Consider the following 17061-nt stretch of genomic DNA (forward strand, 5'->3'; position numbering starts at 1 on the left):
ATCACCAAAACGGGAATACGAAGAAAAACACTAGTAATACAATTATTAGTAAACTGGCAGTAAGCCAAGAGTGAATGAAACTTCCTTTGGTTATTTATATTTTTTAAAAGGCTAATATATTTCAGGAGCAAATGTCCCTACATAAGTGCTACATAAAGAAGTTAAAAGACACACAGGCAAAAACAATAACGTGTATCATATTCAGATCATATCAAATGAAACCTTAATGATTAGTAAACTAAGTGACAGTTTTGTGTCTCAGCTTTCAAACTGACGCAAACCCATAAATAATATAATCAATAAGCTCGATCTTACGTTTATTATTATCATATTGCAAACTTTTTGGAGTTGCCCCAGGGATGACATCACAGAGTTTCATCACCAGCGGCGGTTTCCTTGACGACCTGAAAGTGAAAATGAGGAAACAGAAAAGGAAAACGAGGATAAATGTCAGCTGCACGGAAGCTCTTGTGCTGCCTTCAAAATAAAATAACACCATTAATAAACTAACACTGGGCATGTTGTGTGATGTTTTCATTTAACAGATTTCTCACACAAACACTCAGTTTTAGCTCCTCTTAGCTTCACACGTGAATATCTGGTCTTCTGTTATGAAAAACAACAGGCATGTGCTTTTGTTTTTTGAGCTTTTTGTTAATAGAGACGCTGTAGAAAATGAAAGTGAAGGGACTTCCACAGGGTTAAATAAACCTCCAACATAAAAAAAAAAACAGGAGTTGTAGTTCTTTATATAAAAATAGAACAAGGTTTTTATTAACAAAAATCATAAATTGCATCATAATTAAACACTGTTAAAGACTGACCCAAAAATGACAAAAATCTATTCGTTTTTTTTTTTACTTCATTGCAATTTTTTTATACAGTTATCACTCACAACAGTTACATCAAAAATGCATTGCAACAATATGTTTTTGCATATATATTAAACTTAAAAAAAACAGCCAGAAAAAAAAACATTTAATGCAACACCAGATCAATTTAAAGCTAAATTAGAAGGGAGAAGTAATAATTATTGTTAAAATAGACCGTAGAAGTGTGTGTGCACCTGTGTATGTGTGTGTGTGTGTGTGTGTGTGTGTGTGTGTGTGTGTGTGTGTGTGTGTGTGTGTGTGTGTGAGTGAGAGTATGAGTGTGTTCATGAGAAAGTTGAAACGGAGAGTAGAAACAATTTGGGACTTTCTGCCTTTCACTCTTTACCTGTGTTTTCTCTTTCCTGTCTGGAATAAAAGATGCCAATCCTCAGATTGGCAGCATGTTCACACACAGCTCAGTCTGCAGCCGACCATCATCAAACTTATCTTCACCATCATCATGCCCAGTTTGACCAGCCTGTTCCTCGTCCTCTGCAGCGTCCTGACCCCCAACCTCTGCTGCGATTGGGTCCGACGCTTTGGTCACCTGAATGGCAAATCTTTGGATTGCATCGAGCACATGGTAAGTCCAACAGAACTGCACTGACTCCAGGTCCTGGATGGAGATCATATGGATAAACATGTGTCCTTATTTAATCTGAAAGATAAAACTTAATATCCTACTTAAATATTAAAACAGAAATGTAAAGGTTCTCAAAGTCATTTTTGCATTAATGTAGATTATTTTTAAACTTTTTTGCATTAATGTTTTTTTTTTTGGAAAACTTTTTTGATACATTGCAAACTTAAGGACTTGGCATTTTTTATATTTTTCCAAAAATTATATATAAAAATCAAGAAAACATAAGTTAATGCTTATAAATATATGTGAAAAGATGAGAAAATATATGAGCACATACTGTATGTTGCATAAACTACAAACAAGAAAATTGTGAAAATCTGCAAATTTACTTATATGGGCTACATGGGAATATATCAGGCTAAATGCGGCCTTGTGTGTTATGTATATTGAAATTCAAATATTTAATGAAAAATTGGAATTGACCATTTTAGCACAAGAACATTAGTTGATGTAAGGTTACCTAAGGCTGACATATGATGATGTAAATATGAAAAACTGTCTTTTCTTAGTTTCCCAACATGGAAACATGTGACGCTGCTTCAGTTTCCAGTGTTTTATAAAGTGTGTGATTTGGTAAAATAAAGTAATTTGTGTCTTTCTGTTTTCAGGGCGGTCCTTTGACTGAAGAAGCGAGTCCGGTTCTCTTTCCAAACAGCCTCTACGAGCACATACTGAAGGCTGAGGTAATCCATCAATCTATTCATTCAGAAAATGTTTGCCCGCTGGCGGTTTTGTTCCCGTTGCCAATGACACACATACAGCAGAGATATGACATCAGCCTCTGTTGTCCAATCAGAAAGCTCAAAATTCACACCTCTCTCTCCAGGTGGCGCCTCAGCTTGTTTTCATCAGAGACAGTTTGAAGCTGATTTCTGATCTCTATCGCCATGACAACCTCACCTCAGTGACATGGGATGTCAAAAAACTGGTAGAATTCCAGACGATCATCCACAGACAGGTGGAGGAACTGAACACCTGTGTGAGTATGCAGATAGAAAATTAGTTCAACTTTAACTGCTGACATTTTTGATTCCTTTAACTGCAAGCGATTTAACTACTTCCTCTGCTAACATACTTCTCGTTTTACTGCTGACACTTAAATACTTTGCAAACACTTAAAATATTTTCACTGCTAAGATTTCAACCTCTTTAACTGCAGACACTTGAACTCCTTTCAAGGCTAACACTTTGATTCGTTATTTCATCTCCATTTGCTGCTAAAAACTCTTTACATTGCTAACACTTCAATTATTTTTACTTCTAACATTTTCATGGCTTCATCGACTTCAGATTACCAACGCTTTATTTTAGAAGCAACTTTAACTGCTAACCCTTAAAAAAGCTAATACTTGAACAAAATGTTGTCAAACTATTCTATTGTTTACACTTCATTCTTTCACAGCTTACACCTTTCATCAACACTTTCATTATTTTGTGGCTAACTCCTTTAAGGCTAACACTTGAACCATTTTCACTGCTAACACTTTAACTTCTTTCAAAGATAAACTGCATCTATTCCTTTCTCGCTTAATTTCCTCTCATTTGTGCAACTTTTGATTCAAACAAAAAACTAAGGTTGACAATTTACTTTTTTTTTTCTTCAGGTGTCGACAAGCAGGCGAATGAACAGAAGACTGAGACATTACTACAGTAGACTAACCAGATGTACTCTAGACCGCACTGTAAGTACAACAGGCCTGCTTTTGTTGTACTGACATAAGCACAGAGAATAAAACATTGAAGCGCTGACCGTATTGTGTGTTACAGGGTGGTAGCGCGGCGTCCTGGGAGATCATCAGGAGCGTAACTAAACAGCACCTGCATCTCCTGGATGTGATGATGAACCCCATCGCTGCCAACAGGAGGCACAGTACAATAATTTAACAGGAACAGCTAAACTTCTTGTCAAATTAATCTATTAATTCCTCTGTTTTTATTGTTTCTCTGTAAGAGAGACTCTGCTGGTTTTAACTTATTTATTTATTTATTTATGCGTTCAGCTGACTTTTTTATTTATTTATCTATCATGTTTTAATTTATGAACAAAGTGCTCTTCTGCTGTTTTTTTTATTGAACTATTTATTTTTATTCAACTGACAGTTTTGTATTTAAAGACTCTGAGTCTGATGTTAAACTTGAAAAAAAAAAAAGCAAGAAAGCTTTTAGTATTAAGGGTACATTGTCCAAGGTACATTTTTAAGGCCGTGTGGTTATACTTGTTTTGTGTAATTTTACTACATGAAGCCCATAAGAATCACTGTAACTATGTAATTCTGATAAAACTTGTACTTTTACTGTTGACACTTGAACAAATTGAATCTTTTGTACTTTTACTGTGATCTCTGAAATAAACTATGCTGACATTACTTGTGTTCATTTGTACAAAGTATAGTGGCTTTCCCGAACGATGTAGCTGCTGAGAGGCTAAGGTTGGGCCTAATATCTTGTCTGACGCGCTTTCAAAAGAACACTGCAAAGATAATGCAAAGTCCTGCAGTTTGTCAAGTGTCTGCTTGAGGCTGGCTCCAGGAACACAGGAAGTTAAAACATAAAGACACAATGAATGTCATTTTGAGATTAAAAAAAATAAAGAAACAAAAAAACAACTACAAAGAGACTGAAAAACAAATTCCAAGTGCAACAACAACGAAGAGACAACAAACAATTTATTCAAACAACATCAAAGATACAGACAACAAGATCAAAGATACAGAAAACATCATCAAAGATACAAAAACATCATCAAAGATACAAAAAACTACAGAAAAGATTCAGAAAACAACATCAAAGATACAGAAAACAAGATCAAAGATACAGAAAACATCATCAAAGATACAGAAAACATCATCAAAGATACAAAAAAACTACAGAAAAGATTCAGAAAACAACATCAAAAATACAGAAAACAACATAAATGATACAGAAAACAACATCAAAAATACAGAAAACAACATCAAAGATACAGAAAACTACAGAAAAGATACAAAAAACTACAGAAAAGATATAAAAAACTACAGAAAAGATTCAGAAAACAACATCAAAAATACAGAAAACAACATCAAAGATATAGAAAATATACAGAAAACACCATCAAAATTACAGAAAACAACATCAAAGATACAAAAAACTACAGAAAAGATTCAGAAAACAACATCAAAGATACAGAAAACAACATCAAAGATACAGAAAACAACATCAAAGATACAAAAAACATCATCAAAGATACAGAAAACAACATCAAAGATACAGAAAACTACAGAAAAGATTCAGAAAACAACATCAAAGATACAGAAAACAACATCAAAGATACAGAAAACAACATCAAAGATACAAAAAACATCATCAAAGATACAAAAAACATCATCAAAGATACAAAAAACTACAGAAAAGATTCAGAAAACAACATCAGAAATACAGAAAACAACATCAAAGATACAAAAAACAACATCAAAGATACAAAAAACATCATCAAAGATACAGAAAACAACATCAAAGATACAGAAAACATCATCAAAGATACAGAAAACAACATCAAAGATACAGAAAACAACATCAAAGATACAGAAAACATCATCAAAGATAGAAAAAACAACATCAAAGATACAGAAAACTACAGAAAAGATACAAAAAACTACAGAAAAGATTCAGAAAACAACATCAAAAATACAGAAAACAACATCAAAGATATAGAAAATATACAGAAAACACCATCAAAATTACAGAAAACAACATCAAAGATACAAAAAACTACAGAAAAGATTCAGAAAACAACATCAAAGATACAGAAAACAACATCAAAGATACAGAAAACAACATCAAAGATACAAAAAACATCATCAAAGATACAGAAAACAACATCAAAGATACAGAAAACTACAGAAAAGATTCAGAAAACAACATCAAAGATACAGAAAACAACATCAAAGATACAGAAAACAACATCAAAGATACAAAAAACATCATCAAAGATACAAAAAACATCATCAAAGATACAAAAAACTACAGAAAAGATTCAGAAAACAACATCAGAAATACAGAAAACAACATCAAAGATACAAAAAACAACATCAAAGATACAAAAAACATCATCAAAGATACAGAAAACAACATCAAAGATACAGAAAACATCATCAAAGATACAGAAAACAACATCAAAGATACAGAAAACATCATCAAAGATACAAAAAACATCATCAAAGACACAGAAAACAACATCAAAGATACAGAAAACAACATCAAAGATACAAAAAACTACAGAAAAGATTCAGAAAACAACAATCAAAAATACAGAAAACAACATCAAAGATATAGAAAACAAGATCAAAGATTCAGAAAACAACATCAAAGATACAGAAAACAACATCAAAGATACAGAAAACAACATCAAAGATACAGAAAACTACAGAAAAGATACAAAAAACTACAGAAAAGATACAGAAAACATCATCAAAGATACAAAAAACAACATCAAAGATACAAAAAACATCATCAAAGATACAAAAAACTACAGAAAAGATTCAGAAAACAACATCAAAAATACAGAAAACAACATCAAAGATAGAAAAAACAACATCAAAGATACAGAAAACTACAGAAAAGATACAAAAAACTACAGAAAAGATACAGAAAACATCATCAAAGATACAGAAAACAGCATCAAAGATACAAAAAACTACAGAAAAGATTCAGAAAAAAATCAAAAATACAGAAAACAACATCAAAGATACAAAAAACAACATCAAAGATACAAAAAACTACAGAAAAGATACAAAAAACTACAGAAAAGATACAAAAAACTACAGAAAAGATACAGAAAACAACATCAAAGATACAAAAAACATCATCAAAGATACAAAAAACTACAGAAAAGATACAGAAAACAACATCAAAAATACAGAAAACAACATCAAAGATACAGAAAATATACAGTGGCTGGGAAGTCCAAAATTAAGTGTGTAACAATTAAAAAACTTAAGACCTAATTTATTTTGTTCCTTTTTGATTTTTTAGATTTTTACACTTTTTAAAACAAAATTGCAAAAACAAAACTCTTTGACCAAGGACAAAACTACTTAACATTTGAGAAAGCAGATTTACATGATGCAGAATCTTGCCCCAAAGGGAATGTACCAAATGTTGGAAGTGACCCTGAAGTTCATGAGGGAGCCGTCAATTAGATTGTTTTGGTGAAAAGACTCTGCGAAATGTTTTTCTAAGGATGTTTATTGTGACAGAATGATGCCTTTAGACGAAAAGCAAAATTAAGTTTCCGTCTCAGGCGGGACAAAAATGCCAGTCTGTGTTCTGCCACTTGTAAGGTCAGCACTAAGTGTTTTGCAGTTGCTAAATTTGTTATCTGAAACGTAAATTTGTTTTGTCCTTGGCAAATGTGTTTTGCCTTTGTAATTTTTTTTTTTTTTTTACAAAATGTAAATTTGTCTTAATGAAAGTGTTTCAAAATTTGTAATTTTGGTTTGCACTTCCCAGCCACCGTATCAAAGAAATGAGGGACAAAAACAACGTCAAGGAAACATAAAGATCCACACACACTGTTGTTTTTCATGTTTTTTCCCTTTGTTTTTGGTTCTCTTTTGTACTTAATTATCTCTGTATTGTTTTTATTTCTTTTCAAATATGTTTTACTTCTTCTTTGCTTTTGATTTTAGGATTCTGCCTGTATATATATTATTATTATAAATCAACAAAGAGACTCCAAACAGCCTCAAATTGACGTAACGCTCGATCATAGTGAAACAAAACTATAACAGAGAGACTGATTTTTATTTTTATTTTTTTCACACATTTTTTGGTAATCTATTCATGACTTCAGGACTGTTAAAGGTCGACACAGACACTATATGTAGACTTTAAAGCATATTTGAAAATGTCAGCTTCATTGTCTTTATTTAATTATGTAACTACTAACAATGTACATTTCATTTTGTTTGACTATGATCTCTATTTCACCTTGAAATTTGTTCTCCACACCCCCTCCCACACATAAACAGAAGTGTGTGTGAGTTGGTGGAAAATGTGTAAAAGCTGCTGATAGTGCTTTACACAGAGCGACGAGTCTGCAGGAAGGAATGCAGGCTGTTTCATCATTTTTCCTTAAAGCTGAAGTGAACTGAGGTGGAAAGTGAATAAAAGGGTGAATGAGCTGGACTTTCCTTCTTTGTTTCTGCATCATCATCCTCATATTCATCACATTTCCCTACAAACTGCAGCTGAGAGTCATTCAGAAATCAAACGCGGCAGTCGCAGAGAAAACCCTCTGAGAGGGCGTCGTGGTTTCCTTCCTTATTTCAGATCCTCTATTCTTTCTTTTCTGTCTAAATGTAAACTGAGGCTGAACTTCCGGCCTCCTGTCGTCTCAAGCTTAACTCCGTCTCTGATAGCTCTTCACCGTAAACGTAATCTGGAGATTTCGGGGGTTAGACCGCATCCTGAGCCAGTGTGAATCTGTGACGACACAGATGGGTTTTTTCTTCATTGATTCATACAGAAAACAGTTGTGCTGAACAGAATCTTAAAATCTGCATCTCCCTTTTGAAAAGGGGGATATTAATGATGCAGCAGAGTAATGTTTGAGTTTCCATCCTTTGTGACCTTAACCCCTTTAAGCACAGACTGCATTTAAATCATCTGCATCAAGGGTCAGCATGTCGATATGAGCGATGTATCTCCGTCTGACACCTCACCCGAATCGCATGAATCTATTTAACATTTAGTTAAAGCTACTGTGTGATGTTATGAAACTTGTTATGGAACAGTTTGGAAACAACACAGAGGCCTCCACATGAATAAAAACAGGAAAACCAGACCATCAGTGACAAGCTTGACTATAATTATTTTTAATGGTTGTAAACACTGCTGCGGGGTTGGTGCCAGACGAGACGATTAACAACACGCTTAAGAAAATGATGTTCTACTTTTTCCACATCAGATAATCACAATGAGTTATATAATTGTACAGGAAAGGATCAGCAAGGAGATGCAAAGTACAGCTCCGTATACAGGGGGCGCCAAAATCGACACAAAGCTAAAGTTCTTCATAGGGAACGAAAGGAGAATGTGATTTTTGACATTGGCAAACTACCTAAACGTGTAAAGGAAAGGATCAGAAAAAGATATAAAATAAAAGTACCACTTTGTCCACAGGGGGCGCCAAAATCAACGCAGACTAGAAGTTGGTCACAGGAGCTTTAAGTCAATTTTAAAGTTCTTAACCTCTCAAAAATGTTTATAATTACTACCCATTTATGTATAGCAGCTCTCGTAAAGTATAGAGGGTTTACAACCTCCTACCAACTTAAATATTTAATTTTAGATTCAATATTCACAAAGTGTCTGGAAGGGAACTTTTATGTTCCTTTCCAGTCTTCCGTCGACAACCATCCAAAGCCGTAGTTTGACGTCAACATTTTTCACAAATATGAATTGACTAATTCTTGCTAGGCAGCTAATCCATGACTCATTAACCAAAGGTGATGCCTTCAGGAGCAGTGTGGTAACGAGTTTAAAAAAAAAAAAAAACCCGGCTGAGATGAACTCGTTAGCACAGAAACACTGAGTCAGATAAAATGTATTGATTCATCTCCACTTCAGACTCCTGTAGATTGGAGCCCATGCGTCTTAATAAATCTTACTTTTTAAAACAGCTTCAATGTTATTCCTCTGATGGTCCAGACACTAAATTAAATTAAACTTTGTTTGATAACAGAGAAGGTAGCTCAGCTGAACTTGAAAACGATTCCCCAATAATTGATGCAGCAATACTAAAAACAGCCTTCTCCCATTTGGTTTATTCTCTAAAATATCATATTTAAAACGATCCAGTTTGAGATCTGCTTGTTTGGCTTGAAATGTGTGCAGAGTAGAGAGACGTCGAGCATGTAGGAGTGCCCCATGACTAAAAAAACGACTACTCTGTTGCTTTCTATGTTGACCCAGCGACGGCGAGCCTACAGAGTGATGCAGGTCACAAATGTGAGTTTGAAATCTGTCTCCTTTGATAAAACCAAGAGCGTTGAGCTAAATGACATCCACTGACTTCAAGAAGAAACAACTTCATGAGTGTAGATCATCTTATTGATCCTTTAATTATGCAAACTCTGAGCAAAGATACATCTTTATATTTCATTGAGCTCTGTTTTAAACTGATGTTGTGTTCTCGAGATCTTGACAACACCACCACCGGTTATCCATTTCATTTTGACTTAATTTTTTGAAATGTCGGGACAACCAGCGTTGTTGTCCTGAGATAACAAGATCTGAAGAAACCAGCCACAAATTATTTGTTATCACGAGACAACAGAGATTAATAAAATCTATGGATGTATCTCCAGATTAGAGTGTGTGTATTTAATCGTAACAGAAGTCATAGATAATCTCCTACATCAGCATCTTTTGGTAAATGGACTTGAGCTTGTATAACGCTTTTCTAGTTTTCTGACTACTCAAAGCTCTTTTTACACCGCAGGTCACACCTACACATTCACACACTGATGGTAGAGGTTACTATGTAAAGTGACCAGTAGAAGTAACTAATCCAATTCCTACACATTCACACACCGCTGACGAAGCAGCGGGAGCAATTTGGTGTCTTACCCAAGGACACATCGGACATGTAGCTGCAGGAGCTGGGGATCGAACCCCCGACCTTCGGTGGACAATGACTCTACCAACTGAGCCACAGCCGCCCACCTTTTGCACTATTATCTTATTTAGTCTTGTACATATTAGTCTTTGCTTATTTGTGTTTATTTTGTGTTTCTTGTTGATATTTAATGTTATACCTTTGTACAAAGAGAGCACAGTTCACCAAAGTCAAATTCCTTGTGTGTGTGTGTGTGTGTGTGTGTGTGTGTGTGTGTGTGTGTGTGTGTGTGTGTGTGTAAGCATAATAAAGCTGATTCTGAAGTAGTCCATGAACTCTATGTCAACTTGTGAAAAATGTAATACATAAAGCATCTTAATATTTTTTAAAATTATGTCATTAACAGTGATTTGTGTGTGTGTGTGTGTGTGTGTGTGTGTGTGCGTGTGTGTGTGTGTGTGTGTGTGTGTGTCTGTGTGGGGGTTAGCCTTTTAAGAGAGAAACTGGGGTGCCCACTTTGAGGGCTAACCACTAGCCCAGGGAGTTTCATGTTTATGTGTCATGTGGATTTTAAAACTGAACTTTCAGTTTTTACAGAAAAGGACAAATGAAGAACTTCTGCTTTTTTATTTCTTTTGTTTGGGTTCCTATCGTCACTTGTTTAGGTGCGACAGTCATAGTAATGCTGTCAGACACCGTGTGTGTGTGTGTGTGTGTGTGTGTGTGTGTGTGTGTGTGTGATGGGATGTGGTTAGGCCGAGGGGAGTGCGATGGGTATTTGAAAGGGGAAATTTCCAAAAATCGTAGAAGTTTTTTGTGTGTTGAGCTTTTTGCTTTGTTGACATCAGAATTTCAGTTTCTGTCTGTGCAGGATGAGGACTTATTTAAACCACAAGGTGACAGAGATGCTCATCAGAACCACAACAACCAACCCAGATCAAGACCCACACCAGCACCTCCAGAAGCATCTCGAGGACTTCAAGACCTTCGCAAGCAGACACGGGACGACGCTCGCTGTGAGTTCATTTTAATGTTTTTTTTTGTTTCAAGTTGTCATGTATGATCAAAGACATGCTGAACACTAAACGGCTTGACTTTGTAATCAAGAATAAAATGTGTTCCATAATTAAAAATGAAACAGTTTATACAAGTATACAGCTGATTAATCATAATAAAGCAAAACAGATGCATCAGCTGCTTTATTGATTATATGTTGATTTAAGCCGTTTTTACTGAGAATAAAAACACTCAATGGTTACAGCTCCTCAGGTGTTTTTGATATTAGCTCTTTGTCTTTAGATGATTGGAATATTTTGGATGTGTTTGTAATAGTTCAGAGGTTTGCACTGTTGCATTGTCACAGTTGAATATCCTATGAATTATTTTGAAGACATTCCCAAAATCCAGATTTGACACGAATGCTTGAAATACATTTTCTTACTAACTTAAATAATTTCAACAAAGAAGCACTTTTAAATTTGGACTTTTACATGGTACAAAAATCTTCATAGAGGAGATGAGTTGCTGTTGATTGGAATCATTTGAATGTTTTTGTTTTCATTAACAGGTTGGGCTAAACTGAGGTTTCACTTTGGCTCATTAGGGCACCATTTCTTACAATTCAGCTAGTTTAATTAAAATAAATGGTTGATTAATGAAGAAAATTAACAACTGATTAGCTCAGAATTAAAAATAAATTAGTTGCAGGTTGACAAAAATTAGTTCAAAATTAGCTCCAACAGAAAAGCACTGCTTTAACATTCATGCATAATGGATAAAAAGGTCGTAATAATAACAGAATATTCAGAAATAGAACCACTTCCTCTGTAAATATGACTTTAGGTGCTCCTAAATGCAGGACTTTAAAGTAATGTGTATCAGAACTTTAACTGAAAAATAAGAGTACTTCCTCATTCGCTGTCAGAGGTTTTTTGGTTTCAAAGATGCTAGCGTGCAGATGCATCACTCCCTTTTAGGTTTTCAGAATCTGAACAAACATGGACTATTAATACCTCATCCTGTCAAACAGCAAACATCCAACATTTATTCTTTCTGACAATAAGAACCACTTTCTAAACAGTTCCCATTTTTCCGTACGAATCCTAATTTCTAAAATAGTAAAACAATAAATAAATAAACGTGACGTTGAAGCTCCATGACGGAGGCTCAGTGTCACCGTGAAGGGATTTCCACACGTCAAGGTTCTGCGTCTGCCGCGGTCAGAAGCCAAGCGTGTCGGAGCAGAGCTGGAATTATTAGTCGGTTTGATAAAACCGTGACGGGGATGTCTGTTTGGTGGAATCACTGACCGGTTTGACTCACAAGCAGCTTTTCAATTTGACTCGTCTTCACGAATGTTAGCTAGTCGACTGATGATGACTCAGCGCAGTCGTGATGTCACTCTATTGTTTGGCTCTTGATGAAATGAAACTTAAACTCTGTGCTGCTTTCAATGTTTCCACCTGCGAACACTTTTATGACCTCCATCGATTATCGGGAATGACGTCACCGTTTTTAACAAAGTTTTACTGCCGGCAGGTTGAACATCAGTGGTCAGAGGTCAGAGGTCACTAACAGTCGGCCAATAGAAACGATCAAACATCCTTTCACTTCTTTAGTCATTCAAATGTTTTCTGCCATTGTTTTTAAAGTTTGGGGGTTTGAAAATGTGCAAAACGTGATACTTCTTAGCAAATCAAAAAAAAAAAAAAATCCAAAGGTTTATGACGAAGAACTTTAGTTTTTTTTCTTTGTCTTTGTCATAAATCACTTAATTCCACCTGAAAGAATCTGCAGTGACTCACCTGGTAGAGATCGTGGTCCAGGTGTCAGACTCTCTGTGGTTTGATGACTCACACAGGATCACTGATTCTGATTGGCTGATTGGTATTGAAATCTTTTGCTCTTTGTTTTAGGTTACCTGTACTCACCTGAGGATCTCACTGTATCTCAGTCCAGAACCAGAACAAGTTCCAGGGTCACCGGAAGAGTCAGAACCAGGACGTGTCGGCTGAATAAACAGGACCACCAAAACCAGAACAACCAGAACCATGATGCTCTCCTCGGTCCTACTCGTGGTCCTGCAGCTCTGCAGCCTCCAGCTGATTGTGGTTTCCAGACCGACCTGCCGGCTGCAGGGTGACCTCGTCAAGTCCGCCCATGACCTGCTGAAGGACCTGGTACGACTATGACAACTGAGCTGCTTCACACCTTTGTTTAGTACAAGTGGTGGTTGGATATTTCTGTTTATTAGCATTAGCTAATGTCAGCCGAGTCAGTAGCTTTCTACATGGTAGCTTAGCATTAACTGTTAGCATATGAGCTGTTGATTAAAGTCAAACGATTCCCTGTTTGTCCTGTAGGGGGGAGCATTTCCCGTCCACTGCGTGCCATACAATGCAAACATCTCCTTTCCAAGATCCGCCCTCAATTTCCCCACGGCCAATCACATGCAGGTAATCTCATCTGTGACCTTGTTCTATCACAGAACAGCTGCTTTTTGTGTTCAATCATTTGCTAGATTGAACTTGATGCTGGTTGAAACGCTGACCTCTCTGATTGGTTCCCCAGCAGTGTGGCCAAGTTTTGAGTGTGGTGAACGAGTCTCTGTGGGAGGCGGGGAAAATATTTGAGGATCCCGAGGGACCTTTCCCGGCCACCTGGGACGAGCAGAAAGTTGCTCGCTTCCAAGGACTGCAGGACCGAATAGTCGAAGGGGCAAGCTGTGTAAGTACCTGTCTCTCTACACACCTGTCTTTACACCTGTCTGCTTGTTACGTGTCTGTCTGCAAGTCGGTTTGGAGGTAATCCTGCCTGTCTGTCTAAAAATCCTTATTCCTTTGAGCTGTCTGTCTACACACTTGCCAGTCTAAACACCGTTCAGTCTCCTACCTGTCTGTCTTTCCGTGCACATGTCTGTCTGTCACCTGTCTACTCGCCTACCTGACTGTACCTGTCTTTTGCATAACTGTGTATTTTTCCTGTTACGTGACTGTCTTTGTATTCTCTGTCTTTCACTTGTCTGTGTGCTCACCTGTCTGTCTGAATGCAAGTCAAGTTTAGTCAAATACCTTTTCATTATTTATTAATTGATGTTTTCTTTTCTCCCTCTCTCTCTCTCTCCGTCTCTCTCCTCTTCTGTAGTTGTCCGGCGGTTCTGACGTTTTAACCCCTTACTTCAGTAACGTGACAGAGGTTCTGAAGCAGCAGGTAAACCGGCAAACACAAACTATGTGATTTTAAATCAACACAATCACCTAAATTTTTTAATTCCCGACTTAAATAGACAACAAATACCAAATCGGCAAAAACAATTCACATGTTGCTGGCAAAGACACCAGCTAAAAAGTTTGGGCAGAGGTGTAAAAACCCTTTTTCTCTTTGTCAATCAGGAAAGTGCTGCTTGTGGTTGGAAGGCTCTGAAGAGAGATCTGGTTCGGTTCCTGAAGTTCACCCTGCAGACACACCACACCTGTTTCATCTGGAGATCTGCCAACAGATTATAAAGGCCAATGTTCGAGGCCACACCCACTGTGACGAAGCCTATTTATCATGATGATTGAAAGTATTAATTTATTGAACTATTTATCTAAATATTTATTTATTTATTTATTTATTTATTGAGACCATTTTTGATACTTTTATATTTATATTTTTTAAAACTACATGTTTTTCACCTTTGTAAGATTGTATCTCTGTTTATCACTGTTTCAATTAAAGCATCAAGAAACTGAAATAGTTTGTATTCTTCAGTCATACAGCTGCTACGTGCTATGTGCTACGGGTGAGCGCATTGCATCACTTCCTGTTCTCCGCTGAACTGTGTTATTCAGTGCTGATCGTTAGAGCTAAAAGCTTAATTTTTAATTCTGCCTAGTTTCTTATGACTTACGACCGTTGTTTCCAACACACTGTACGTTCAGACAAACAGAAATAATCGAAAAGCACTCTTTCTCTCTAGCGACAAACCTGCTTAACAGTTTTGTTTATTTTAGCTACCTACTCTTAGCCTAGCTTAGCAGTTAGCTTTATTTTCAATGGCTTCTTTTTCTGTTGCTCCCTCTCCTGCTCTACGTGTCAGATGTTAAGTTACTCCTCGTCCTCCTTTATTGATAATGATACATGTAAGAAATGTAGTTTATTTTTAGCTTTCGAGGCGAGGCGTGTCTGAGTTAGAGAGACGGCTCCGCACCACTGAGTCAGAACAATCGTATGTGGCCGACACAGCTTGGCTTCCCCCGCGGTAGCTCCCGAGCAGCCGGGAGGCGGCGGCTGCGTTACTGTCCGAGGGAAGCATAGTCGAAAATCGAAGCACACGGTTCCCCACCAACCACTTCACGTTTCAAACAAATTTTCCCCACTCAGCGACACACCCGCTGAGAATAAAACTCTGATTGTTGGAGACTCCATAGTCCGAAACGTGAAGCTAGCGAAGTCAGCGGGCATAGTTAGGTGTATACCCGGGGCCGGAGCGGGCGACAGCGCATCTCATTTAAAGTTGCTGACAAAGACTGAAAGTAGATTTGATACAATCGTAAATCATGTCGGCATTAATGACTCCCGACTACGCCAGTCGGAAGTCACTAAGGTTAATGTGGAGTCGGTGTGTACTTTTGCTAAGACGATGTCGGACTCCGTAGTGTTCTCTGGACCCCTCCCAAATCAGACCAGTGATGACATGTATCTCCGCATGTCATCACTCAACCGCTGGCTGTCGAGGTGGTGTCCAGCGATGCGGGCTTCATAGATAACTGGCAGTCTTTTTGGGGAAAACCTGGTCTGCTAGCTAGAGACGCCATCCATCCCACTTTGGACGGTGCAGCTCTATTATCTAGAAACATAGCAGAGGTTATTAGTCCAAAACCTTGACAACAACACAGAGTTCAGACCAGGAGGCAGAGCTTAGAGCTGCGCCTCCCTTAGATCTGTCTCCCAGTCACTATAGCTGTAATTCTGAATCGAACTGTAGTTATACTATAGGTACTGTGTCTGTCCCCCGGTCCAGACCCGTTTTCATGTCATCCAAACGTAGAAAAAAAAAGGCGTAAATCGTCAAAATCTCATTAGAATCAAAACTACAAATACGATTTTGCAAAAAAATCAGAAAATTCACTGCGGACTTTTGAACATTAGGTCCTTAGCATCCAAATCTCTTTTAGTGAATGATCTGATATCAGATCAGCATATTGATTTACTTTGTTTGACTGAAACCTGGCTGTGTCGAGATGAATATGTTAGTTTGAATGAATCCACTCCTCCCAGTCATTTTAATACTCATATACCTCGAGACACCGGACGAGGTGGTGGAGTAGCAGCTATTTTGAATTCTCGTCTTCTAGTTAACCCTCGACCAAAGCTGAATTTTTCTTCTTTTGAAAGCCTTGTTCTTAGTCTTTCACATCCAGTCTCAAGAAAACTTTCAGCCAGTTCTAGTTGTTGTAGTTTACCGCCCTCCTGGCCAATATTCTGAATTTCTATCTGAATTTGCAGAATTTTTATCAAATATAGTCCTTAGCAGTGATAGAATAATTGTTGTAGGTGACTTCAATATCCATGTGGATGTTGATAATGATAGTCTTAGCACAGCTTTCATGTCATTATTAGACTCTATTGGTTTCACCCAGGGTGACACCCTGGATCTTGTTTTAGCTTATGGCATTGAAATCCATAACCTTACAGTTTTCCTAGAAAATCCTCTTCTATCAGACCATTTTTTTATTACATTTGATTTTGTCCTACTAGAATTACCTCTGCTTGGAAGAGGTGTGCTCTCTAGAAGTTTGTCGGATAGTGCTGTGGCTAGATTTAAGGAAGCTATTTCAGCTGCTTTTGATTCACTACCGTGTTTCAACCCAGTTGGAAACTCTTATGATAGCTTTAGTCCCTCTCAGCTAGATCAGTTTGTTGATAGTGCAGTGGATTCCCTGAGAGTTACTCTTGATTCGATT

General features: G+C 37.0%; 1 protein-coding gene across 1 annotated transcript; it reads left to right on the plus strand.

The window, feature by feature from the left end:
- The first annotated feature begins 1332 nt into the window (after positions 1 to 1332).
- Positions 1333 to 13132, plus strand: LOC132954464 (interferon a3-like). Its single transcript, XM_061027018.1, has 7 exons — positions 1333 to 1455; positions 2124 to 2198; positions 2342 to 2494; positions 3120 to 3197; positions 3283 to 3385; positions 10963 to 11130; positions 13068 to 13132. The coding sequence occupies exons 1-7, from the start codon at positions 1333 to 1335 to the stop codon at positions 13130 to 13132; spliced, it is 765 nt and encodes a 254-aa protein (XP_060883001.1).
- The last annotated feature ends 3929 nt before the right edge of the window (positions 13133 to 17061 follow it).

The sequence above is a fragment of the Labrus mixtus genome, chromosome 20 (assembly GCF_963584025.1).
Source record: "Labrus mixtus chromosome 20, fLabMix1.1, whole genome shotgun sequence".
In the NCBI taxonomy this organism is placed as follows: domain Eukaryota; kingdom Metazoa; phylum Chordata; class Actinopteri; order Labriformes; family Labridae; genus Labrus; species Labrus mixtus.

Bases quoted from the DNA above. Each gene is read 5' to 3' on its own strand.
- LOC132954464 (XM_061027018.1), top strand. From the start codon at position 1,333: ATGCCCAGTTTGACCAGCCTGTTCCTCGTCCTCTGCAGCGTCCTGACC. The intron at 2,495-3,119 runs GTGAGTATGCAG...TTTTTTCTTCAG, and splicing joins TGGAGGAACTGAACACCTGT to GTGTCGACAAGCAGGCGAAT. The intron at 11,131-13,067 runs GTGAGTTCATTT...ACTGTATCTCAG, and splicing joins GACACGGGACGACGCTCGCT to TCCAGAACCAGAACAAGTTC.